General features: G+C 39.2%; 1 protein-coding gene across 5 annotated transcripts in view; it reads right to left on the bottom strand.

The window, feature by feature from the left end:
• The window catches only part of LOC148657673 (catenin delta-2-like), a 305,588-nt gene that overhangs the window by 46,973 nt on the left and 230,885 nt on the right, over positions 1–27,730 (bottom strand). For all 5 annotated transcript variants that reach the window (XM_088644228.1, XM_088644229.1, XM_088644230.1 and 2 more), the window contains 4 exons: positions 26,398–26,581; positions 11,092–11,209; positions 7,863–8,048; positions 1,306–1,479 (listed from right to left, as the gene is read on the bottom strand). In XM_088644228.1, the coding sequence (XP_088500354.1) occupies positions 1,306–1,479; positions 7,863–8,048; positions 11,092–11,209; positions 26,398–26,581 (662 nt within the window). The remainder of the gene's footprint in view (positions 1–1,305; positions 1,480–7,862; positions 8,049–11,091; positions 11,210–26,397; positions 26,582–27,730) is intronic.

Raw genomic sequence — 27,730 nt, 5'->3', positions numbered from 1 at the left:
TGTAATTAATACTGCTTGTGAGTCAGCAGCTCATAGTAATGTCACACTGACCCTAAACTGCCATCCTCCTGTATAACACAGGACAATGCTTCAGTTGCAGTTTAGCCAGAGCACAGAAGCACCACGGTATTTACTGATGATGTACATGATAGTTTGAACATTTGCATTCTGCACCAAACGATTGATACAGTACATCGTGTGTCACCCTGAGCAAGTTACTGCTCTTTCCTGATGCGCATCTCTTGGGTGAGACACCAAACCAGCTGCTGATTTATAAATAATCCTACAGGCTAAGTGCCATCTAAATGGCAAATTATTTACATCAACACGTATAAAGATTATTTTAGGAGTGATTTTACATAACCTTTACATTTTTGTGATGTTCTTGTGACACTTTTTCTGCATATAAAAAGAGAAAGCAGAGTTACATCAAGTTCTCCAGCACTCTGTACTGTACCACAGCCCCAAACACGAAGCACACCAGAGCACTGGAGATGTCATGGGGGATGACAGCGATGTCTGAAAGTACCACTAAAGTTCAACGTTCGTAAAAGGGAACTGCATTGCAGACTCTTAACAAATCAAGAGGCTTCCTTAATATTGTGCAGCTGAGCTTTCAATAACTCTTTTCATAGATTTTGAATACACTGCAATACACTGATTGGTGCTTCTTTTTTCAGTCTTGATTCATTTCTCCAGCAATATGATTTTCCTTCACGTTCAATAATGACAAATTACAGCTCTATTGCTCGCCAGAGAATCTATGCAGCTGTGGAATCTGAAGATGGGTAATTAGGATATGGATCAGCTGCCTGAAAGAACTGAAAAGTCTAGATTTAATTTCTGCAGTACGTCCATATGCCCCGCTTTGTGTTCACAGCAGCATCACAACACAGATGGGGAAAGCAGTCGCTCTGTAAGACGCCTGCTTCATGCTTGCCTACTGCACCAGGACAGGAAGCCAAAGCTGTTTCACCCTGGTCCCTTGTTCCATTTCAGTGAGGTTCACTACAGGCTGGAAAGCAAAGAATTAGCTATAAAATGTTAAGAAATCATTTTTATTATCATTTTTCAGGGAAAAGGGATACAGGGAAGATTTTTTGCCATCACGTGCTCCGTACCCAACCCCAATCTCATCCTTTCAATACAGTGATTCTTTTTTTTCCCCCAGTCGCTTTCCTACAAACGAAGCGAGAATATTAGTGGGCAGCCCCCAGTAGCCCTAGTTCTCTCTGAGCGGCAGTGGGCAGCCGGCCTGAGCTGTTCTGGGTGGACGTGTGTGCAGGTCCCGACGGCCGGCCTCACCTTCCAGCTGCCCGCGGCCAGGTTCTGGAGGGCCCCGGCGGCGCCTTCCAGCGTGTCGGGGTTGGAGCACTCGGAGAGCAGAGTGAGGTAGGGTTTGACGATGGACGGGTGCCAGAGCATCTGGATGCCTTTCGGGGGCTCCGCCGTCTCGGGCAGAGGGCCGACCCCGTCCCACTGCGGGAGAAAGAGAAGGGTTGGAGCACGGGCAGGCAGGACGGCGCGGCCCCACAGTCTTCGTGGGCTGTGAGCACCACACACACACTGCAGATGAGAGCGCTGTGCTTTTCCCACTTTAGACCTCATATCTTACAAAAGTGGAGAAATGAACGAGATACAGACCACTCTAAGATAAAAATGCTGAGCTCTGCTTGGTTACATGATAAAGAACGAAAGAGGAAAGATTCTTTTCTTTTACCCAGCCTTTTAGTGGAAGAAATAGTTTCTCTGGGGCAACTGGAATTACAGGCAGGAACTCAGATAAAAAAAAAAAACAAACCAAATTAAATACACTTATAAGTGCATGCCCTAAACAATTTGAAACCAAGCAAACATTACAAAAGATAAGACCAACTCTTCCCAAAGAAGCTGCAGTACTACCATGGGGATCTACAGTTCATGTGAGATGAATGAGAGGTGACACGCAGCTTGCTCACACCTGCGCAAATTGATGGGAATTTTGAGTTTAAAATTGAATGTGTCTTACTTAAAATGACCGAGGCAAAAACATCACATCAATTTAAGGGCAGGCAAACCAAGCTGCAGCTGCCAGTGTCTACACATTTTCCTTTAAAATTGTTTAGCATTACTATTTTGCACTCCAGATCCTTATTGTTCAAAACTGTGTGGCATTCATCCCCTGGGCGCAAAAGCTAGATTACTGTTGTCTTTAAACTTCCAAACAAATTGTTAAAACATCGAATCACTCAGGAAGAAACAATACCAGTTGATACAAGACCAAATTAATTGTGATGCTACTGTGTTCACTCAGCGACCCATTCTCAGGTAAGAGCTCACTTGTGTAATATCACAGCACACTCCCTTTCTCTTATCCTTTGTTGGTTCAGGCTTTTTATTTTTCTGTCAATGTTTAATGAGTCACTATAAAGCTACTTGCTCTGAACTTAGGATGTGCAATTTTCTTCAATTAAATACTGGAGAGGAAATGAGTGCTTCTGGCCCCAATTCAATAAATCTTGCCTGTGAATAAAGCATTTTCAGAAACTGAGATGTCCAGAAAAAATAAACCTGCTAGTTTGGCTGAATCTTTAATTATCTAAGATGAGTTGAAATACATCTCCTTATACATTACTGAGATGTGTGAATTTCATTACCGTTTTTATTATATAATTACAATCAATACATTATTCCCCATGCAGCGCTTGGTGCTTGACTCCCTCCAGTTTGGCTTTCACCCAGAACACACAACAGAGGCAGTAATTCTTGTCACTCGAGCTGTTTCCCTGTTCTGTCTTAATCCCTGAACTCCCTGACTCTGTGGGTCAGCTCTCCTGTCAACACTCACTGGCCTCGGAACGCCTGGCACTGCTCACCGCTGGTTCCTTCAAGGGGTAAATGCCCCAATCAGGGTGATGTACAGTAATTAGAGGAATGCCACAAGGGACTGTACTAGGACCACCCCTAATTTATATTGTAAGAGGGCAGCAGGTTCAGAAAAGACAACAGCTCTTCTCTGGACCTTATTCCTCAGAAAGCAATAATCCAGACACTGGTATAATTAAGAAACTTGTCAACTTTGTAGATGATACCAAATCATATGTAACTGAAATTCATTCAGACTGAAGCTAAAGAATTTACTGTTAAATTACATTTCAGTTTACAGTAAGAAACAGTGACTCACTGTGAAGCTTTTAGTTAGAATGTCACGTTAGAAAGCCACTGCCATACGAGTGTCATTTAAGAACAGAAACAATGTTATAGCAAACAATCCCCAAAAATATTTAACAAAACACTAAATTAGTATTTTGGGAAAATAAAACATGATGTTTGTTTTGGACAAAACGGAGAATCTCATATCTTTCTTCAGCAGCACCAGAGAAAAAGTGTTCGCTTCGCAAAGCAGTTGAAAATTGTTGGCAGAATTCAAAATAAACATCCAAAATTACACTGCTACAGTTGACAGTCTATTTAAGCTATACTATCTTGTATTATATTTTTGTTAGCAGTCAATGGAAACTGCCTAAAGGCTTCGAAAAAACACATTTCCCTCTCCAGTCAAATCATCTGAAGCCATTCGAGGGTATTAACAGTACTGACTGCCTTTGCACTCTAGGCAGGGAGCTTTGAAACATAAAGAACTTAAAATTGCCAGTGAAGATGCTTTTTGGATCATTTACCTTTACCTTCGGGTAATAAATGTAATTACTGAAATTGATGTCATCTCTTATGTTCTACATGTGAAAACAGATGCCTTCAGAACTGGAAGCCCAGAGAGCAGAGCGAGCAGAGGCAGAGAGGCTGTCTTCAATACCACACAGGCCTGCCGCCTTCCTCGGCTTGATAGCACCGCGCCCGTCAAACTGACGGCATTGTTTTAGATATAACTGAAATTCTTTTACTATTAGTCTTCCAGTCCCCAGGTTCAGAATATACTGTTCAATTATATTTCTCTTCACAGGAGGAAACAGTGACTCACTGTGAGGCTTTGATGCAGTGGAGACCACTTCCACTGATTTGTCTACTCTAATTTCAGGAAAGTTGCAGAAGTATGTTTGCCACTGTGAAAAGGAATCTGTGTGCATGATGTATGGTATATAAACCGTGCACGCACAGACACAGGCTTAACGAGACAGAGTATCGCGAACCCACAGCAGGGGTCAAGGTGTGTCCATGTCCGCCGGGCCTCACTCTCCTCGACCTCACGGCGTGGGTGTAGCAAGGAAATAAACTGATGATTTCAGCTCCGACGACACTCTACCACAGTTAAACGAAAGCTAAACGTGACATTTTTCTTCATCAAAGGGTAAATGAATATTAGCCTGCCGTTTTTGAGGGACGCCTGCCATCATTTGTTTTCTCATGAAATGATTTATGCCCTCTACTCAAAAGCGGACTGAGGGACAAATAATGGACAAATCTTTCGCTACCTGCAGGGATTCCCTTCCAGTCAATTAAGGCGGACAAACATCAGGTCCCCTGAAGAAAAACTGCAGCCTTGTTTGGTAAGCAGCCGACCCTTCTCCATTGATTAATGATTCAAGGGAAAATAGGCCCTGTTGCTGCCTCAAGGCCCAGGTGTCCTCTTTCAGAAGAGCTAATTGCTTTATGTGGCATTGATGGGGGCAGTTCAGACATTCCATTGGGTTAGTGATATCAGAGCTCTACCAAACATCCTATATTCAAAGCAGAATTGCAGTAATGGGTTCTGACATTTAACTGAATTATCCAGTTAAAGATGCAATTAATTATCTATTCATGCTTTGTACCGTGCTGACTTGTTTTTTTTTTAAACAAACACTTCCTAGTAGAGATCATTTTAATTGAAGCCAAGCTCTAAATCTGAATTCCAGGGGAATCTGACCAGGTCAGTGAAGCCTGTGAGGATTTAATCACTTAAAAGCCCACATTTTACCTTCAGAAAGTAAGGATAGGAGGAGCTAAGCATGCTGCTGGAGACACATGCTGGCTGGCAGAGCACTTGAACTGTAAAATGTAAAAAACCCAAAAGCATGACTTTGACATTAACAAAACACAGAGTCATGCTTCGCTCTGTTTCTGAATACGTGTGCAATGGACTTTGATGCTGTTTCTGCACTGCAGTAATTCAGGCGATGCACAGTGCTCTGGTGGAAAGACACAGATATCCTTGAAACGAACACCTTCCCCTGATATTTACTGTGACACACCCAGGGCAGGGGGCTCCTACCAGAGAGTGAAATCACTTGCACATCAGCAGTGACAGGATTCTGTGTAGTACCAAAAGGTACTACAATTAAGAGTCCAGGAAATACATGCTATCATCAATGCAGGCCTGATAACAATATTCAAAATTAAAACAAAAAGAAAAAGGCATAAATGGCAGCAAAAAAATACCAGGAGACTTTGGTTTCTTATGCTTTACGTATGCTTTCTTGAGTGCTGAAATTATTCTGAAGGTGGTAGCATTTGTATCAGCTGCAGAGCACCACTCAGAGCGTCTTTGTCATTAACAGGAGGAGTACCAATGGCAAAACTCTAAAGTTATAGTTCACAATCAAATCCAAAGTCAGGCAGGACAATGTGAAGTGATCCATACAACAATTAAAAACCTTTTCCTCTACAGCTGCTACTAGAAGCTAGAAAGTGCCAAACTTAAAAGTACCAGTCAAGGAAGAGTGCTCTTTGGAGAAGCTGAAATAAAAAAAAAAACTGAATAATGCTTAGGAACTGAGCAGCAGCAGAGGGTAAACTCTCTAGTGTGTTAATGATTAGAAGACATTCCAGTGACATTCTCCGAGAGCAAGTTTGCCTGACCTTTATGGAAATGCCTCTTTCACTATTCTTTCAGGTTTCATAAAAAGTAACCATCTGAATAAAGAATGTATCTCCAGAAAGCATGAAATTAAATCTCTCCAAGCCTTCCCATTTGTAGAGATTGACTGTAGTACACTGCAGAGGTGAAAAAAAGAACCCTTTTCAAGTCTACATGTTTTGTTTACCATTGTGAGTAATTAATATTAAGTTGTGCTACATTTTTGTTTTCAAAATGAGCAATCTCTCTCTCTCTATAGTGCCATTATCACCAAAGCATACTGGGTATTCCTTTAGTTTTCCTTTAATAAACCAGGAAGCAAATCATCACCTTGCTTTAGTTTCTCAAACAAACAAATCCAAGCACACTTTCCACCAAAAATGAAAAATCCAAACTGGATGTCCACAATTTGTTTTTGAAATTTACAAGAAAATAAGTGCAGAATCTATTAGCTTAAGAACACTCTAATTTAGCAACTTTGGGGTTTGAACTGATAAAGTAACTCAAAGAAAATATTTCTGAAAATACTTGATGTACATATATGTTGTAAAATAAGTCAAGTATACTTGATGCTGCTGTACAGTAGAAATGCTTCAGAGACACAAACTAATTAAAATGTAGCATTCATGTGGGTGGTTGGGAATTCTGAGTCATACTGTATGTGTGGTCACTAACTAAATAGAAATGTAATCAATTTTATGGAAATTACTAGATGTGTTTAAAATATTCTTATCATGGATAATGGGCACACAGTACTCCAATATTGTACAGTGTCCTTCAAATCTTGAGAAGACTGAAAAATTATTCTCAAGCTCGACTATTGAGAAACTTACCTTTTGCTACTGTGACCAATAAAACCTTTTCATATTTCATATAACCAAACTTTCACGTCATATTTTGTACTTTGACTGATTTTAACTAAATGAATACTCAACATGGGAGAGAACAAGTATTTGACCACAGTCATTAAGGCAATGCATTCCTTTTTGAAGTTCAATTTTGAATTGAAAGTTATTAATTCGTTGTATTATTTTTTCTAAAATGTTTCTATCTGTGTAACACTTTGATATCCCTCTCAGTGTTGTTTTATTTAAATGATATCACTCGCAGAGTTCGTTTACAACATTTCCCCAGAGAGCCTCTCAGCGCTGAGGAGCATTTACAAATTTCAGAGTGGAATACACAAAAACAAACAACACTTTCCATGCCGGCACCAGATGAACCACCATAAACAAACTTTATTGTGGGTCAAAAAAACACATTTATCAGAATTATTCATATTCCTCTCTTTTTAAGGAGTGTTTCCTTTCTGCAGTTACCCAGGCTGTATCTTGCTTAGAAAGGTAGTCCTGCTTATATCCCCGTTATTTTTATAACTTTCACGATCTCACATTGCTGTTTCCTTTCTACATTGCTGCTAGTACACTAATAGTCTTGGCCATTTCTAACAATGTAGCCCCTCCCCTGCTCTGCACAGACAGAAAATACTGTTTTTCCACATGGTAGTTCTAGGTTAATGGTACCTCAGCACATGGAAATTAAAAAATGCAGATGAGATGGCAGTAGTTCTTTAAGAATGCAACACAAAAAATACATACAAACCTAATTAAATAAAAAAATGAGAAGTTTCTTAGATGTGAACTTGATTTGCCCTGTAGAGCAAATTCCATTGCAATAAACACTTTGTATGAACAGAAAATTAAACAAAAGCTACCAGAAGACATGCAATCAACTTTGAGAATCACAGTTGAGGTTACTGGATTCAGAAATAAATTTCTCGGAAAAAGACCAAACAGGGCTTTAATGTGTTAATGAGACATGCTGTCTAACCCAAAGTGATTACTTTTTGTTAAGAAGCCAGTCTTAGATGAGTATTAGATGGAGGCTTTTGTCAGTATGATCCCTTGACTGCATACAAGAGTCATTTTGATTCTCTGTTGTTTCCTACAGTAGATACATCTAGTTCCTGTAATGACAAGAAATCAACCTTGTAAAATACCTAATTATCCACGGAGGGGGACCTTTCTGTACTCTGTACAAGAACGACAAAACACCAGTAATTGCGAACAGCTGCAGCCACATGTCCCACCTGATCCTGTGACTTCTTTTTCTTCTTCTTCTTCCCCCAGCACCCGGAGCTCTCCGCGTCCTTGCCGTTGGCATCGCCACAGAGCAATCCGTCAAGCTCGTCCGTGCCCATCTGCTGTCCCTGAGAAGTTTCTGCTGCGAGCCGATACGACAGGTTCCTCAAGATGCACACACAGTTTTCGATGGTCTGGAGGGAGAAGCACAGAACACATATCAGCACCGGCTGCAGGCCTCTCGCCTTCCCGGACTCCCAGATGCCAACTCACGCTTCCCGAGACGCCGGTGCGCTCTTGCGGGAAGAGTTTAGGGAGGGAATGATCTGAAATACGAGTAAAGGAACATCTGTCAAAGTGACTCCTTGACTGACACGAAAGAAAAAGTCAAATTGCTAAATCTTAACAATGTGGGTGGCAGACGTTCATGTAGAGGGATTTCCAATCACTTCTGAAGAGCAAGCCATTCAGAATGATATGAACGTGTGCGCCCTCACATACTGTATCTACTGTACATATCTACAAGGAGACGCGATCCAAAAATGCTCAGACTGGAGTATGAAAAGTGAAAAGTTTCCACATCTTTTTCCAACATTGCAGACCTTTGTACTTTACTGCTATTGGAAGACTAGTTTAATTTTAGAGGCATGAATCAGAAAAATACCTGATGTCTTTCTGAATAATGTGCTTACAAAAATAAGAAGGACCTGGAATGTAATTCGTAGCTGCTTCAAGATTTCTCTGCCCTTCACACAAGCTTAACCATCATTTCTTTAAACGAGTTCACTTTTGGAGTCCTTCCACATTCAGAGAGTGAGGTTATGCATAGCCACTGACTGATACAAAAACATACTTGAAGAACTATTGTTCAGGAACCTTCACATGCTTCTATTCTGATCATTTTGAGTTTAGTAAATGAATGGATCAGAAATGAATGAGCAATTTCCTGTTTTCTCTCAAAACTTTTCAGTACCATGTGACCTCTTTTCATCCATTACATTCTACAGAAAGGAGTCCAAACAGAAACAAAGACCCTATTTCTGTTCCATCCAACTTACTGCTAATGCCTCCCATTTAAGCACCTCATGCTTGCTGTGCATTGCAGTTTGCTTGTTTTTTTAAATAACACATACAATATTAAATGATTTACTCATTTTAAAATATCCAAATGCTTCTTTCCATAACAGCTCAACAACTAAAACAGCACAGGTCTGCTGCCATCACTGATCCTAGTCTTCATCACTTCTCCCATCTGATATGCTCTGCACCCCCCTGGCCTGGTATTGAATTACATTTCCATGATTTCCATTCAGTGTTAGAGCAAGAAAAAGAAGATAAATTTCTTTATTACAGTCCATCTAGTTATGTATGCAGTACGCTGCACTGAAATAGCCATTTTTCTTTATTGAGATCATATCTTTACTTGCATTTTTATTGAAAATATCATTCTCTCTTGAGACAGTGCTCGAAATCAAGATCCACGATGCCTTGCAGTTTCGTGAGGCTGTGCTGCTCTGTAGCGGAACTGTTTAGACAGACGCATTTGTAAATCACTCATAATTGTGAAATGTGGAAAACTTCGCAGAATGTTAAAAAAAATAAAAAAGAGGTCAGGAAGCTGAATGTGTCTAATGTTTTTTTTCCACAAAGATAGCTATAAGAACATTTTGAATGTTCCATTTTATCCTGGCACTGTGTGGTTATGCGTTGTCCTGTTAGAAGAATGACACTTTAGGCTACTTTGTCTTGCACTTGAACTTTGTCAACATTTTTCTCAGTTGTATGGTGTGTTACTCCAAAATAACCTCTGAGCAGACAGATTATTTAATTACGATAGTGATATGTATTTGTTCTGCTGATGTGCTGTTATATCTTCATGGGAAATGGAATTTCTCATGCTGTAGGCACTGCAGTCTGAAATCATTACGCAGATGGATCAGAAGGTTCAGTACCAGTGTGGTGGCTTTCTGCTTTCCAGGACTTGGCCTGACTCACGCTGCCAGTTCGGCTTCTCTGCACTAGTCTGCAAATTGATGAAGCAGAACATCTCGTTCTCTGGGCAACTTCTCTCCCAGTCAGGCTGCCTTCAATCATGCCAGTAGCAACCAGATGATCTTCATTACTCATTCAATTACCATTACTCAGCTTTCACAGCTCTTGTGTTAATTAAAATCATGTCTATTTGAATGGCTATTTATACGGATGCTTAATGAGCTCATTTTGGCAAGTTTAACTGAACTTAAATATCTGTGCACCTGGCATTTTTATTGAATCACATGACTGGCGTTTAGGTATTTTGCTATCCCAAGGAACAGAGCTACTTGAACAATCAACAATCCTGTCTGTTCACTATTTAAAATGGAAATAGCATTCAGCATGCGCCCAATGAGATATTGATGTAAATCTTAGACTGCTGAGCTTTCATTGTGCCTCAGCATAATTAACATCATCTATTGCCAAAATCGTCTAAAAATATGAAAGATTTTTTGAGAGCAAATGTTTCAAAATCGAGTTCTAATATTCTTCTATAATGAGAAAAAAAGTTTTAATTTTACCTACAGCATGTAGGATTGCTTGTCAGGCTGAATCTATCCAGGTGATTTTCCTAAACAGCTGTAGACAGGCATTTAGGCATTTATTTTTGTTTTGCATGTAGCCATCAGGTGGTGGAATAATTCTTATATAAAAACAAGCCTGTGCCTTATAAAGGACTTCAGCATTCTTGATTTGTCAACGCAGTGATTCACAATTAATGTTACTTTCCTCTCTATATCTCTCTCATTTTTATCCCTTAATGGTTTCTGTAGCACGGCAGACGGAAACAGACTCTTCTAACGGCACAAACCGCGGCGTGTCGGGGGTCCCAGCGCAGAGGACGTTTGCTCCTAGATAGTGGCGAGATTATGAAGGATTGCACTCGCTGGAAACTCTGTTCATGGCTTTTGGAAAATGACCACTGGCACCATGCCTGTGGAGTCCTTTGCAAGCACACAGCAACGCACTCAATTCTCATTATTATGAAAATATCACAGCGTTCTTATTTCAAAGTGTGCGTTGCCAAGGGGGTGGTAGCCGTTAAATCATGATTAAACAGTGCCATTACAGAGGACAAGGCTACAGCAACCTTGAATGTGCAGCTAACCGCAAAGCTGTTTATTTGTTTTTTAGGCCCCGCACTCTCTGTTGGTTTACAGCAAGGCTTTAATAGGAGAAGAGGAAGGAAATATAAAGTCAAACCTTGCTATCAATCTCGCTGCTCCCCAGAGCAGTTTGGATCACGTAGAGCAACGCATCAGTGAGCCCTTCGCACTCCCTCATCCTCCTGCGTGCTTCCTCTCCGGCAGAGCTGACATTCCTGCAACACAACCAACGCCAGGGTCACAGCCTCGAACCGGGAGCCGTCCCTGCCCCCCGAGCCAGGAGGGGTGAGCAGCCTGAATGGAGCCAGATCAGACAGACCCCTCCTTCCGAAAATACATCGGGGCCGGAGAGCTCGTCTCACCCATCTGCTGTTTCGACCAGCCTGCTGCATTATGAAGCTGGTGTAAAGATATCGTTGTCACCTTTCAGAATATTGTGTCGTTATCAATGCTCCAGTCTTCAGAGTGTGCTGCCTGACTTTTCCTTTCCCAGTAAAGTTACGTGTTTATACTGTATGATATTGTGTGAAAAAAGTTTAACAGATTATGATGATGATTTTTCTTTTCAATAATATAATATGAAGATGTATTCTGGTATCACACTGTTATTTACTATTTTTGTAATGAACTGCAGTTCTTTGATCATTTAAAAAAAATTCAGCACCATGGACAGGGGTATCTGACATTGCTCATTTGTTTTGTTTTCTGCTTTAAAACATTCAACACTATCCTCCAGCATAGTCATGAAATCAAATTATATTCCATCATCTTATGATCTAGAATACATAAGTAGATCCGCTGTATGTTCCTGTTGATTTTATTTACTTTGCTGAAAAAAACTTTAGAAAAAACAGCCTTATTTTAAGTAATGATGACCAGACTGTAAAATATTAAATCATAATATATTTAGCAGAAAATTGACAGTCTTTGTCTATTAGATGACTGAAAACTGAGAAAATGTTGTATGGAATGTCCTCACAATACAATCTACTTCTATACCTGTTTGTGTTTGCCTCGGTGCTATGGGTACAAATACCCTTTTCATGAACTGGCATGAAATTATATTGAATCTAACATCAATTTACTTTCAGAGCTGTACACAAAAATCAATTGTTACATTCCATTCATTACCAATCACACAAGGTGTTGTACTCCAGACTTCAATACTGAACTTCGCTGTTCACATAAAAATAAATCCATCCATCCATTTTCGCTGCTTTATCCAATACAGGGTTGCCAGAGCCTATCCTGGCAAGCAATAGGCACACTTCATGATACCACCACAGGCCACACAGACATAAAGACATACACACTCAAGCCAGGGGCAATTCTTCCAGAAGCCAATTAACCAACTAGAGTCACTGGGCTGTGGGCAGAAACTGTGGCGCCTGGAGGAAATCCATGTGAACACATGAAGAAGATACTCCCTCTCCTCACTCTCCTATTAGGTGCCTGGCCCCCCTCATTCTCCCTGTGCTGTACAGGAGTCGCTGCTGTGAGCTGAGCTACAGAGAAAAAAATGGTGACTCCAAACTATATGAGGTGGGGAACCATTATATATAGCCTCACTTCTAGTAACTGAGTTAATCTGAAGGCTTAATCATATATCATGAACTGTGTGTAATGCATTGATTATTTGTATTACCTTTTGTATTTATTAACATCCCCTCCCCCAGAATGGAAGTCAAGGTCAATGTCCTCCTGGAATGGATTTGCCTTTCAGTATCTTGAATTATCTTAGAAACTGCACACACTACAGGCCTGGTGAGGGGCTCGAATTAAAGAGAACCCCTTGGACATCCTGCCTGAACATTTAATTTTTTTTGTCTTTCTCAGGACACACTTTAGAAAGAAATATCCAGAACAAAAACAGGGAACAAAAACAGACACATGTTATTGTCTGTCTTCAAGTCTTCAAAAGGCAATTTTGCAAGTTTTAGGAGACTTGGGATGTAAATTTCTTTTTTTAGGTCTTAAATATCTACTACCATGAAAATAAAAGTTTGAAAGTGCAGGATTGTTTTTAGCCTTCCAAAAAATGTAAAATAAATAAAAATTACAAAAAGAAAATATTTTTACTGTAGCATTCTAATTTTTAACTTTTTTGAACTTTTTTAGTATTAGACAGTATATAGTATTATACAGTACTATATACAGTATACAGTTTTTTTACTCATAATAAACATGTTTTAGGGCGGAACGGTGGCTCTGTGGCTCAGGATCTGCGCCTGTGACTGGAAGGTTGCTGGTTCAAATCCCACAGCTGGCAGAGGAATCCTACTCCGTTGGGCCCCTGAGCAAGGCCCTTCACCCCAACTGCTCCAGGGGCGCTGTACAATGACTGACCCTGCGCTCTGACCCCAAGCTTCTCTCCCTGTGTCTGTGTCTCATGGAGAGCAAGCTGGGGTATGTGAAAAGATGAATTTCTAATGCAAGAAATTGTATAGGGCTAATAAAGAAACATTATCATTAGTAAAATAAAAAAAAACTATGCATGCATGGTATAGAGAGAAGGGTTTAAGTCCCTGAATGGTCAGGATACCTTGAATGACAGCTATTTTAACCTATCAGATGAGCCTTTTCTAGAGCCAGTCGATTTGAATGTATAGGCCTTCAGCAGACATCTTTATTGCATAATGTGTTTGTAAACTCATGAATTTTTATGGCAAAATAGTAAAATGAATGCACTTTTTCAAGGTAAGATAAAATGTTCTTTATGTATTTTAGTGGACGTTTGCTTTTGCCCTTGTATTTTAATGTAGAAAAACTATAAATTACACTGTAGATACATTTTCCTGCTTTTCTTTACTGAAATGCAAGATGACTATTTTTGAAAAAAGGTTAATTTTCTTCATGCTGATGTATCTAGGTATGAAACAGAGCCCTGAAAACCCTGGGTTTTGTAATGTATAGTATGTGATGTTGTGTTTTGGTTTTGCTGGTAAAAATATACATTATTCAACTGTTGTACAGCTTTTGTCTAAAGTGCAATTGTCTGCCTTACACTATTCATTTGTTTGTGTATTACAAATTAGTTTCAATGCAGTGAAAACAAACAACAAAATGGTTGTGTTTGAAGGATATTGGAGATCAATTGTATTTGCAATATTTTGAGAACCAATTAAAAATATTATTTTTGGTAACGAAAAATGTAGCATTGGAAGCAAATACACACGCTTAGGTGGATATGCCTAGCTTGGGCATGATCATTCTGAATTTATCTAGGTACTGTATTAAAAATCGGTTTATTCTCCTGAACAATGCTCCTTCCACTGCTCAGAGATTTCAGAAATTTGCAGAAAAACATGGGCTGTTTGGGTTACTTTCTGATTTCTTTTGTTCTGCTGTAGGATCAGGTACAAGACATGACCTCCCTTGTAAATATTCCTTGTCTGTTTCAGCCCTTCTCCTCCTCCTCTTTCTTCTGGTATTGTACAAAGTCTTAAATTAAAAGCTGCTCTGCAGTGTCCTCAGTTAAGAGTGACTCACCTCTGTCTTACATTACCAAGTGCAAAGTTAACCTGTGTAACAACTGCAGATTTATATAAAAAGAAGAGGATTATTTTTTCAACTTTTATTCACAGTACACATACATTCTGCATACAGAAACTATCGTTCTGGTTGAGCATAGCTTTCCTGTCATAAGCGCTTTGGACCACAACAACTGACAACATCTATCTAAATCTTTCATGCGATTCCAAATCTGACTTTTAAGAGAGCTGTGATGAAGTGCAGTATTTTCAGGGAAGTTACTCCACATGTCCTCCAGTGACAGAAACACAGAAGGGCTTTCCTTATCTGTAGTGGAACCCATGTGGATACCATCTAAAAATCAGTGTTACATCATCATACGGAACTTCACAAGACATTTCAGGGAACCCTGTTTATAGCACGACTATCACTTCAGCCATGGGGTAGTGGGTTGTTGAACGCTGACTCAATTCACTTTAACACTTTCGTGACACTGTCAAGTGCCATATCCGATAATGTCCGCAAGTAGGCTATTTAACATCCCTCTCTGATGAAAGATAATTTTACAAGATTCTCCAGAGACTAAAAAAACATAGATTGTCTATTTTTAAAAAATGGAGTATGGATTGGAGGCAGTGAAACTTTTCCATTGAGAGGACACCTTCTCAAATCAATACCTCTCAGCCAAGACCTCCTGTTTGAAACTGACACATGAGAGTATTACTTAGGAAAAAAAATAAAATGCTGCGTTAAATCAATCTTCAATATGTGTGTATCATGTGAAGCCTTTTCTGTCACTTGTAAAACCAGAGCGGTTATCTTGGATCGAACCATTGACAAAGGCAAAAACAAAAAAGTTGATAGATACAGTGGAAGCTCAGATCTGCCTCAGCAGTTTCCTTGATTTACTGTGATTTGTATTTTCTGTCTCTCCTTGAGTTTGTGTTTCTGGGATGGTGAAATTATTGATATTCAATTTTTGTGTTGCACTTAGAGCAGCTTATAATGTCTCTGTAAACAAAGCGTGGATCAATCTTCGCCCCTTCGCCTTTGATGTAAAGTGCAGCTTGCGGGCCTGTAGTGAGGGCAGGTTTATATACTGGTATCAAAATGTCACGAAGAAAACACTTGACAATGGATTTGTCCCCTGAGAGGATATCGAAGAGGAGGAGGTGGTGTGTTTTCTCCAGCGGCCTCACAGAAATCAAGGGCAGAATATTCACTGGCACCAGTGTTGGGCATTAACTTCAGTCTTTAACACATACGAATCTAAACACAACGTTGCACAGATTGTTCCTGCACTAGTGTGGCCGAAAGGGTATGAGAACTGACCTTGCTGCCCCACTGCTTTTTATCAATTATTGTGTATTTTGCACAACTGGGGGAAGATTTAACTTTGATTTTCTTGCTTCGTGGTTACACAAAATGGCTTACAGCCTTTTCTTTCAGCAAATTGTAATTTCTGCCTGAGTAGGTAACTACTTAAGCAAAAAGCTTGTCCCCTCCATTAATCTCAGCCTGAAACTTCAACACATCCTTGTTTTAAATCCCGCATCCCCATCCCATCCTATGTTTGGAGCCAGACTAAATCCACATCTTACCCTGGTTCTTCCTTGACTCGGCTCCATGTGTCACCTGCAATTAATCCCAGCCTTCATCTTCATTTTAATGCTTATACCAGCCCAAATCCTAATATATATTCAATGCACAGCTCCCAAAATTCACTTAACAAATATGCAATTTCCTCTTTGAAATTGGATAAAAATATCTCATTTGATTGAAGTGCATTTATCCTTCAATACAAAAAAAGATTACATTCTTTTAATTGCATTGCAACAGTCATAATTTATCTGTATCCTCTGAAGTCCCTGACTTTATACAAGAAGCTCAACAGCAGAGCAGTGGTCATATTGGACAAATCTGCAAGATTTGTAGAATTAGAAAGACCACTGTTTTGATACGAGCAGAAGGCTCATTTTATACTTAAAAAGGTTAAAAAGAAATGTGTTCCATTTCAAGAGGCAATCAGGCTCAGTATATGGTATTAAATTGATTCTTTCTATTTCGTGTTTGGCCTGCTGGAAAATTCTTAATGACGCTGTTCTGCATATAAGCACAATAACAGAAAAGGGATCTGCATACTTAACCTTTATATGGCAAACATGGAAGTAATTAGAATTGACACATCACCAATTCAATCTGCCTATTTACACAAACCAAGTACTGAAATGAATAAATATAATAATCAACAGGCTAATCCATATTAATATAGTTTTGCCAATTGTGCTTTGTAGCATTGTTGTGTCTTCCATAATAGCTTCTAATTAATAAAATAAACATTTTTGAATAAGTGGCAGCCTCATTTGCTGCTCTTGTAAAAAGAATTAAAACCGTGCATTAGAAACTCAGCCTTCTGAATACGCACTATAACAAAGTTATGCAAATTTACAGACATGCAGATTTTGAAACACCTGGCATCCTTTCATGTCTTGAAGAAAGGGTCACGTAACTGCAATCATCTTATCTACAAACTCCACTGGTTTTAGCAAGGTTGAAATATTTGCTTTGAATGAATATTAACAAAAATAAGATTGATTAAAGCATAATTTACCCATAAAGGACCTTAACCCTACAAAAGCAAAATTATTTTTTTTCATCTAAATAGAGCAGTTTTTCATGTTGAGATTCAAATTTTCTGTTTGGATGAACAAAGTTCCTTAATATAGGTTTTATTAAATCTGTGCTTACAAGCTCACATACAGCCCAGAAACAAGTGTTACAAATTAAAAGACCACGCCTAAAGAGGAATTTAAACATTCAGAATGACCTTTTCTTTTAATAATTTGAGAAAAAAATCATTTTATAAGTAACTCAAACAGAACTGAATAAGACAACAGTTCATGGAAATTTGGAAAATCAGATGCAGTATTATATTGGAGGTAATAAAAGTAAAGACACCAGACACATTCTGTATTGGTACAATAATATATTGACCTTGTGGACATTTTCAGTAGCTAGGCTATATTTCAGTGTTCATTTTTTATTCTTGATCATGGGATAGGCCTCTACGCCTGCTTGAGATCTGCTGCCAAGTGTTATTTCTGCAATGAGAAACCTGCGCACTATGTCTGAAAAACGTTACAGCATTAGAAACTTTACAGATTCACCAGAAGCACCCAAATCCCAAGCAAGGCTGAGTATGTTTTGCCTTAGCTAAGAGGGCATTCATTATGGTTTTCAAAGCATGTATGCAGCTGTAAAATAAACATGGAAGACCAGGAGGCCTCGCTGTATCTGATGAATGTGCAGGGGGTCCAGTGCTGAAACTCTTTTAGTGACTTAGCTTGTAATGACTGCAGTTATACAGTACATGTGGTTGCTCATTAAATGACAAAGGTAAGTGAGTTGGCCCTGTAGAATACGTTTCCTTGCTAATTTTTTTCTCTCAATTTTGTCAATCACTCAATGGTGCCTTAAACAATATGACCAACCAAAAGCCTCCGAAAAAAAGGTTGCAGATGGGAGCAAATCACCACTCATCCTAACCTTCCCTTGGGACCCAAAATCCAGCACAGAGTGTAAAACTCGTGTGGGAATGTTAACCCTAACCCTAGCTGGGGTGTCAACAGAGCTATCCTGCAATCTGTCATCAGATTTGAAAATGGTCCTGAAAGAAAAAAGTATGAGTCTGAAACAGTTGAAACCATTGAGAAATGCTGTTGGAAACTGATGGTCTTCAATAATGCACCCTATTTAGGGAAATTTTCAATCAGCTGAAAAATGCTGTAAGTAGGTATTGAAACGAGCTGGCATTTCAGGCCTGTGTAGGGTTTTGGTTACAAGAATCATTCAATGTTGACTCCTGTTATACAGTACATCTAGTTGTAAGTTAAGTCAAAATTAAGAGGGTTTAACCAGCAGAACAGATTTTATTACAACTTTTGTTCTGACGTAGTTTAGGAATACAATTCCTGAGACCTGCAATATACAACATGGGCGGACAAAAGTCTCAGGAAAAAAAAGTTGCAGATAAGAGCAAATTCAGTATGTGGATCTATACTGCTTTCAGGATAATTTTTTCTTCTTACAGAAATGTGTCTTTGCTTTAAAATGCAATTCCCCCAAGAGGAAGACTTCAGCAGAGAAAAAGCAGCCGATCTTGATAGAGTAAGATTCTTTCTTCTTAAAAAAGGTCCCTTGGCAGTTCCCCCTCAGTGTTGTACGACACGCCCAGCGCGGCGCGGCCGAGAGGCAGGCCTACATGCAGCGGAGCTCACGATAGCAGGGGGTTTTCAGGCTAGTATTCAATACAACTATTTAATGATCCATGAAATGTGCGAAAGATATGCTAAGGCGAGGGATTCCAAGGGCTCTTTCATTAATGGGTCCTTTTATAGCTCAAGATTTTCTTGTTCATCCTTACAACAGACAGGGCTTTTATGAGAATCCAATTAAAAGCTCCTGTTTTCTCTTGTGTTGTTTTTTTTATTTTTTAAAAATGTGCGTCTGTTGCAAAAAAAGCAGAACTTTGCAAATCACATGGTTAATTCATTATTCGTGTTTCTCAAGGCAGGTCAAATGGGCGCAAATTGAAAGAACACAAAGCTCATTATTTAATAAAGTGAAGTCATTGAATTCCTAAGTACAGAACATACATCAGAGGATGGAACTGCATCCCCCTTCATGAGTCCTGTAAAATGCATCATCGGACCTCCGACATTCAAGCATGTGATAGTTAAGATTCCATTAATTTTCTCTGAAAGTTTTTCTCCTTGTGCACAGAGCTGCTCAGATGGTGGAACAAGAACCTGTGTTGCGACTGAAATATTGGAGCCCCAGATTAATTTTGATGGTGCGCCAATTTGCTGGCAGCACCTGATCAATAATCAAAGATTTTGTCAGAATTCCAAAGCTCTATAAACTATTTAATTTACCCAGTAGAAGGTCTGAACAGTAATCTTATGCTGACATAGCCAAAGCATTGTGGACTACTTATGCTTGGCACTCTTCATGAGGGGTTTAAGCTTGTACAGTATATGGTGCTGGAGCAACAGAGGAATTTCAAGTCACCTGATGAAGGTCACCAACATGCTGCAGGCTTTGCTTATACATCTTTCCAACTCCTTCACGAAAAAGCTGTCTGTAGGAATGTTCTATGTGCTTGTCTCACCATGGCTCTTGCGTAATCTGTGGCCTGTAACATGATTTATTGTAGAAGCAATGCACAGTTTTTCACATCAAACGATGGGAGTAAGACACAACATAAATCCAGCTGTTTAGCTTTTAATTTGCAGGCAGGTTACAGCTAACCTTGAATAGTTAATGAGCCTCGTGCTTCTTTATTACATATGTGACTCATTTATTTTCTGTCACTCTCAATAAATTTGATCAAATCAATTAACGTACTTGGTTAGGTAATTACTTATTGAACACAATTAACACAAGATTAAATCAAGCATAACGTTTAAGTGACGACAGTCTGGGTGATTTTCTTCCCTAGAAGTGTGCAAGTGAATGTGTTATTGCTCTGTGTTTTGTAGTGTTTCAGAGATGCCCAGTGTGTTTTTGGTTGTTTGGATTTGAGTGTAATGAATGCCCTGGTTCATCTGCCAGGAGTCCGACACACCAAATGCAGTGATACATTTTTTACAGATCTTATTAAGCAAACATTATGCAAACAGCTTTTAGGTAATATTTTGAAATATTATTAACATATTGAGAAAAATGCTTACAATAACTAATTTTGTGACAAAGCAAAAGCTGCACAAGGTTTGTGCCAGTGTTGCCTTTGTGCAGGAAATGGTTATTATGTGGTTCTCCTGCCACTGAAGGCCACAGTGCATCAGTTTCAGGTCTTCTGCAGCCCATGTTTTTCAATCAGTGCTGCAGATCTTACTATTCAGTATATTCAAGCACCAACACAATTAATCTGATATGATAAACTGTTATCTCTCACTCTGATTATTTATGCAAAACTGTGAAGCATAAATTATGAATTTATAAAACATCATGACTGAAAAACTGTCTTGCGCTTCAGGATCCAGTTTTGGATTAATTATTGTTTGAATAATCATCAGACCCTCTTAATGTGAACGATATGCGGATCTCTGGGATTACAGGAAGAACGTGTTTATGTAGCATTTGAAGAAGCTGAGGGAGAGGGAATACACAGAAAAGGACGTATTTGAATTTTCTGAGTCTGGGTGCAGATCTGAGATTCATCAAAGTAAATAAAAAATGTGATGTGAAAATGGGATTTTTCACTGCTCTTTTAAAAACTATTGTCCTTTTTTTAAAACTTTATAACACACTTCAACATCTTAACTATCTATAATACACAATAACAAGAAAGTTAAAGTTAAGGGATACTAAGGCAGTCATAACCTAGAGTTGGATGCTGAGATTCCTTTAAACAAACGACAGTAAGAGCAAATACGAGACGATTTTAGTGATAGATACTGAAATGTCATGTCATAATTAGCATTATTAGAGGACAGTTTGCAATGTCAGCCTTTCATGTCAGCCTAGCTTGAGCACAGTTAGCTAGAAACTGAACACTAAGCCTTATCTGCGTTTGCCTCCAGTGAGAATGAAAAGAAATGTCTGCAAACAGACTCTGGACCCAAAACACAGCATCAGCTACCCATAAAGAGTAGGAGTAATAATTCATTCAGGGCTCTCAGATAAGTCCAGAATCTGTCTGACTTACAAAGCTGAAAATGTAACAGAAATAAAGTGAGAAGATGACACATTTATTAAATGACTACGAGTACATTTCTTGCATCTTCTGGTCAGAATCTTTTCTCCATTGTTTCTGTATACATAATTACCAGGCTGCAATGCTTATATTTGTTATGTATTATTCACTGCAATCTGATTCATCTTAAACAATCTGGCATGGGATTTACAATAGGTTTTGCAATAAATCCCAAATCATAATTTTATTTAAGACCTGTGTATGGTCAATGATGCATACAGTACGTAAAATAAAAAGTTCAATGTTTCTTCTTAATTAGGAGTTTTTATCGATACACATAATTAGCATTGTAACATTCTTTCATTAGTTTAGTCTGGGTGGTATCAAAGAAAAAACAACTTAAACTTCCTTCAGGGAGGCAATCTTGTATAAACTTCCCAATATCTGAGCAAGCTTGTTACTAGACAAAATGTTAATTATTACAGGTTTATTTGGCTAAAACCTGTATCCAAAGTAACTTAAGTTTGTAACTGGTTATATATATATACAGTATGCACTGTAGTAACTGGGTATTTTAAAGTTACCTGAACAATTTAAGTTTAGTTTCTTACACATCCTACATCCTACGTGCCTCCAGCATTTGAGCCATGTTTCCACAGAAGTCTCTATTTTATTCCATCTGCAGTGCATCAGATTTGTATTCTGATACTTGACCTCCACGGAATCTCAGCTTCTGAATGGGATCTTTTCACCCTCCCTGTTTCGAAACAGAATTACACTTCCACTCTTCACCCCGGCCCACACACAAGGAGAGAACCTGTGTTCTTGAGAACTGAGAGTTAGAAATGATCTGTCATTTACTGTCTCCAAAGAATTGTAAAAGAAATGTTTTAGGTTATGTATTTAGATTTTTACAGTTAATAATGGCACAGCTAAATGGCCACTGTCCTTTTTTGGTGTCTCTGACATTTGCTTACAGGTGTTCTGGGGGTATCTTGAAGCTTCCTGCCTGTGCTTCCTCTACTCCCCGCCAGAGCAGAACTGCTAATCCCTCCTGCATGGCTCCTTCTGTACCATCTCTTGAAGTAATGTCAGTGTCTTTTCAGAGATTTCAAAACATCCCACTTTATCTGCACAATGGCATAGGTGTTTGTGGAGAGAAATTATCTTGAATAATAGCACTGTGGGATCCATCCAGTAATGGATAACTGAAGTACCTCTTTGTGGTCCGATACTGGCATCCACACATTTAGCCTGCTGATAAGTTTTTAACATCTCTTTAGGCCTTGTTTCTTCCCCAGTGAAGGAATGAAGGTGCCATTTATCAGCCCCTTCTGTTCTGTGCTCCTATCTCTCCAGTGCTGTCGCCAGTTGTGTTTTAAGACTGTGCACTGCACTTTCCAGGGCTATTCTGTAATCAAGTGCTGAGTCCTTGGAGACCACATATAGATGAAATGTTGAAATTCTCCAGACTCTTGTGAACAGTATATTTGTCTTCATGACACTTTGATGTGTCACAAAACTGTTTTGTCTCAGGACACTCCTCAGCTGCTTATATAGAGTGGACACTAACAGCCTTTAAGGGACTAAAACTGAACCGAAAAGTAAACCAATACTGTTCAAGGCTCCTGAAGTGAAACCAAAAATTTGTGTTAAGATATATTTTGTTTTGCCTCTTGACTTGGATTTTTAACTCTGAACCGATTTAAGAAGGCAGTACTGTCAGTCTCAGCAATCCTGCCTCCCTGATTTTCACTAGGTCTTCAATATGTTCTGAATTGAAGGAATAAGTGAAAAATACTGAAAACTACTGAATGCCGTTGAAATGAAAGCATTAAATCATTAATACATTTCTATAACAGAAATAAGTCTGATTGTCTATGTGTATAGGCCAACTGAGAAGAGTCTAAATTAAGAAACCCTCCAACACTGCTTAAAACAGCCCCAGCCTGTGAAAAATGCTTAAGCACTTTTGTTTAAAGTCAGGGTTCGAGGCGCAACCTCAAACATTTAAAAAGCGTAGAAGAGTTCACTAATATTGGCCCTGACGCTGTGTGACATGAATCTGTCTTAGGTAGAGCACAGAAATAACACAGATAGCCCCAAGATTCATCACTAGACCTCTAAACCTAAATCTGCACGTCAAGTTTGAGTAAAATAGTTGTTTTGTGAGGAAAAATATCGACATCAAACAGAATATAATGTTTGGTAGAACCTTATTTCACCTGGAATAACAAAACCCAAGAATTAAGTGTTTGGAGAGGTTTGCATGTTTAGGCTGAGCCCGTCTGACTGAGGGCCGACCTCTTGGCCAGAGGATGAGGAGGCCGGTACCCCCAGCAAAGAGAGGAGTGACCAAGGGGCAGCTGCAGAGGGATGCAGGAGACGTGTGTGAGGGAGAGAAGGGGATCACATGCGGTATGTAAACTGTAGGTGAGAAAATGACATCAGGAGTGATTACAAATTACTGACCGATGAGACCGATTGAACTTGGCTATTGTCATTCCTCCTGAACTTTCATTATAAACTTACATCCTTCCTCACAGTCATGGGCACCTTCTGCCCCAAAGCAAATGCAAAGAGGAGGGAGGCAATATCTTACAGACATGACTGTCTGCCCTCATTTCTACGTAATGAACGGAGACGAAGTACAATGAGATTCTCAAGCACCTCCAACAATATCCAGCTTGTCATTGGCAGCTAGGATGCAAAAATTACCGAAAAAGGAACTAATCAACAAAACCTTAAATAGCAAAGATACAACAAAGTATTCAAACATTTACATGCTAATTGAAATTGCAGAGTTGCTATGGAAACAGTTACCAGGATAAAGCTAAAGTGATACTGGTAGCAGGCCCATGAGAGTCAACCATTTTTCTTTTACTTTGTGTTCTTGTCAGACAACCACACTGGCGATTTTGAAGCATTCCACTAAAATGGTTTTATGGTAAATGTTATTATGGTACCCATCTTTCTTAACTTCAGGCATTAATTTCTATGCCCTAGGAAACGGATCATTAGCTGATCGCAATTAGATATCTTTGCTCTTCATTAATTAATGTAATTACCATCCATGAGGGTTAAAAATATTAAAACACAGAAAGATTTAAACACAGAAACAGAGCACATTACATTGACGTGTCTTAGCAGGATACAGAAAGGGGCTGCAGTCAAAGCAGCTTCTCGGTTTGTTACACCATCATCTTCTTTGGTTCTGTCAAAGTGGCAAATAGCCACCCTGTTCAGTTATCAATATCACTGGGACACCTGAGCTGATGAGATCGTTATCAAAATGTTCACTGCACTGCACGCATGAATAACATACTGACATTTTTAACATGAAAGAAATGTCTCAGACCATACCAAAGGTAAGGTAAACTTTCTTTCTCTGAAGCTTTTAGTACCTTCTGAGATATGAACTATACTGTTAAGTATAAAAATTAAGAAAATACATTTTGTTAAATTTTTCAGTTGTTATCAGACTGCCAAAATGTCCCTTAAAACTCACAAGCTGACTAAGCACTATCGATTTCCAATCAGAGGATTACAACCTTTTTTAAATTGAACTTTATCTATGAGGCTGAAATTATACTTCTCCAGGTGGCTTTCTGAGCTACATGTAGAGCCTTTTCCACACATTCAGAGAAGCTGAAGAAGTACACTTTTCTGTTTTAACTTTGAACTTTATGAACAGTTGTGGTCACAGATTCTCATAATCAGCTCAGAGAAGAGGAACCAGGATCCTCCTGGGGCTTAAAAGAAAAGTCCAACACTGAGAGGTTGAAGAAAAGAATCTGCTTGGTCTTGAACAGAGAAGACTACAGTACAAGGGGTAATGATACCAGAATTCAAAATGCTCAAAAGCCAAAGTCAACCTGGCAGGTTTCTTGAGAATGAACAGTGAAACACAAACAGGAGAAAGCATTTTACATGAAGTGTTGAAGGAATCTGGAACAAACTATGTTGTAAGAAAAGTCAACAATGAGAGAAGAGGTATTCATCAGTGTGTGTTGCATAAAACTTTGTTCAGGGTGGGGAAGATAGGCTGTCAAATTAAAATGCACAAACATACACATTTGAATAAGAAGCAGCTAGTCCTATGAGAGCAGTGCTATAGATAGTGCCAGAGGAACAAAAAGAGTTCAGTGTTTCATTACCCTATTGCATTTTCTTTTAGCCAATGATTGCTTTTCCAATTTGTAAAGCTAACTAACTGTTAGTCTTGCTTGTATTGTGTGAAATATTGTCTGTTTGGACTATTTCTTTAATGGATGCCATTCAGCGTAACGCCAATTCTCCAGTGCAGGGATTGTGACTAACAACACAACGGTGATTTGAAATGAGCCATGAAAATGCAGACTACACATTATGAGAGCTGCTCTAAGGGGTCTCTGTAAAGTCAGTTTTAATAGTTTTTCTTTCTTAAGACATGAGTAGTTGAAGAGACAATGAATGAATGTGGAATTGTATAATCCATCATGTAGATGATGCACTATATAGACAGGAAAGATATAGAGCCAATAAAATATCTTACTAAGTCTGACATATCTTTTTATATTAAAGTTTATTGCCTTTCTGAAGCAATTCTGTCTATTTCTTCAGCTTCACAGAAAGTCCAGTGATGGCCTTCCGAAAAAAAAAAAACAATATACTAGTTTTCAAGGCTTTCTAAAATATCCTAGTGTTTTTTTATTATTTTAAATACTTATTTTCCATAGGCTCAGACGTGCAAAAAGCCACCAATCCTAAATTCTGAATAAGACTATGTACAGGTTATTATACTGAACATTAATAACCCTACAGAGATGTCTGTAGTTTTTTTTGTATGTACAGAAGATTCATTATATAAGAAAACACTCTTAGAAAATGCTTAAAAAACATGAACAGTAAGAACAATAAGTAAAAATAGTCTTTTTTACACTGTTCACATACAAAAAATACTATGTTTGAAAGCACATGGAAGCAAAATCACTGCCTAATAGATCCAAAAGCATCGGCAGAAAAACATGAGTGAATATGTTTGTAACATACAGGTACAGTTCATTACACTTGAGCACTGCACCAGGAAACAAAGTGGAAACGTCTAGAAATGCAGCTCTCTTCTATAGAACAGTAAAGTCGAGCCTGGAAAATTGGTTCATAGGAACCCCAGAGGCGCAGCTGTGACTGTCAGGCTTCTCGAGCAGCAGCACAGAGCCTCGCTGCGGAGAAGCGTCTGGCGACGGCGTCACTGACCTCAGGCAGCCGGTGGCGTTGCGCAGCACCTGTGAGGAGTGGAGCTGCAGCTTGCGGTCCTCCTGGTGGGGGGAGCTATCCAGGCCGGAGTGGGGGATGATCACCGCGTTGGTCAGCACGGCCAGCGCGTCCTGGATGATCGGCATCTTCAGCGCGTCGCAGGAGGACAGGTTCCACAGCACACCTGCAAGAGCACACAGACAGAGCTCATGAGGACAGGTTCCACAGCACGCCTGCAAGCGCACACAGACAGAGCTCATGAGGACAGGTTCCACAGCACGCCTGCAAGCGCACACAGACAGAGCTCATGAGGACAGGTTCCACAGCACGCCTGCAAGCGCACACAGACAGAGCTCATGAGGACAGGTTCCCATGAGGACAGGTTCCACAGCACGCCTGCAAGAGCACACAGACAGAGCTCATGAGGACATGTTCCACAGCACGCCTGCAAGAGCACACAGACAGAGCACAGAGCACTGAGCCCATGAGGACAGGTTCCACAGCACACTTGCACCTGTGATATGTGCTTTATAATATTATTTTCTACCTGAACATCTTAATAATTTTATGCAGGTACTGACTTAATAAGTTAACAATTTCCTATTAGTATGTTGTGAAGGAATATCACCAGAATGTTAGGATATACTGTATGCTGTAGTTAAAATTGCAGAATTTAAATAATGTGGTGATATCTTAAAATTACACAATGCACTAGAAAGGACTGAATTAGAATATTGTGTACAGTTTTTTACGGTCACCAGCTTAAAAAAATATGGCTGTTCTGGATTCAATCCAGAGAAAAGCAATCTGATACATTCCCAGACTTAAAGGTCTGTCCTACACTGACAGGCTAACAGATCTAATCTAAATCTTAGACAAGACTGCTAAGGGGATCTAATTCAAGCATTAAAAATCCTCAAGGGTACTCTATTAATAAAGACAGCCCGTCGGACTTCTTCAGGATCGATAGTGAAACATAAATCAGGGGACAGATGTGGAAATTGAGCACAGGAGGCACTACTTTATAGAAAGTGCTATGGAAGTCTGGAGCAAACTATTTTGGGAGAAAAGTAATAGCTTTATCGTAAATTTTTTAGTAATACCAGCTGACTGCTTCAGGTCAGTGAAAGAGGAGACACTTCTTTACACAGAGGGTTTTGAGACTCAGGAGTATGTTGAAGCTGATACCCTTGCTTCTTTCAAGAAACAGCTGGACAAGATCTTGGGGTCATATGCATACTTGAAACTTAACTGTGCTAGGTATACTTCATTCATTATTACCCATCTTTATGTAAATAAATATTTAGTCTATCCAATGGAAAGTTTGAATCAA

The sequence above is a fragment of the Lepisosteus platostomus genome, chromosome 8 (assembly GCF_059453375.1).
Source record: "Lepisosteus platostomus isolate fLepPlt1 chromosome 8, fLepPlt1.hap1, whole genome shotgun sequence".
Classification (NCBI taxonomy): Eukaryota; Metazoa; Chordata; class Actinopteri; order Semionotiformes; family Lepisosteidae; genus Lepisosteus; species Lepisosteus platostomus.
The sequence above is the reverse complement of the archived record's forward strand: the minus strand, read 5'-3'. Positions and strand labels throughout refer to the sequence as shown.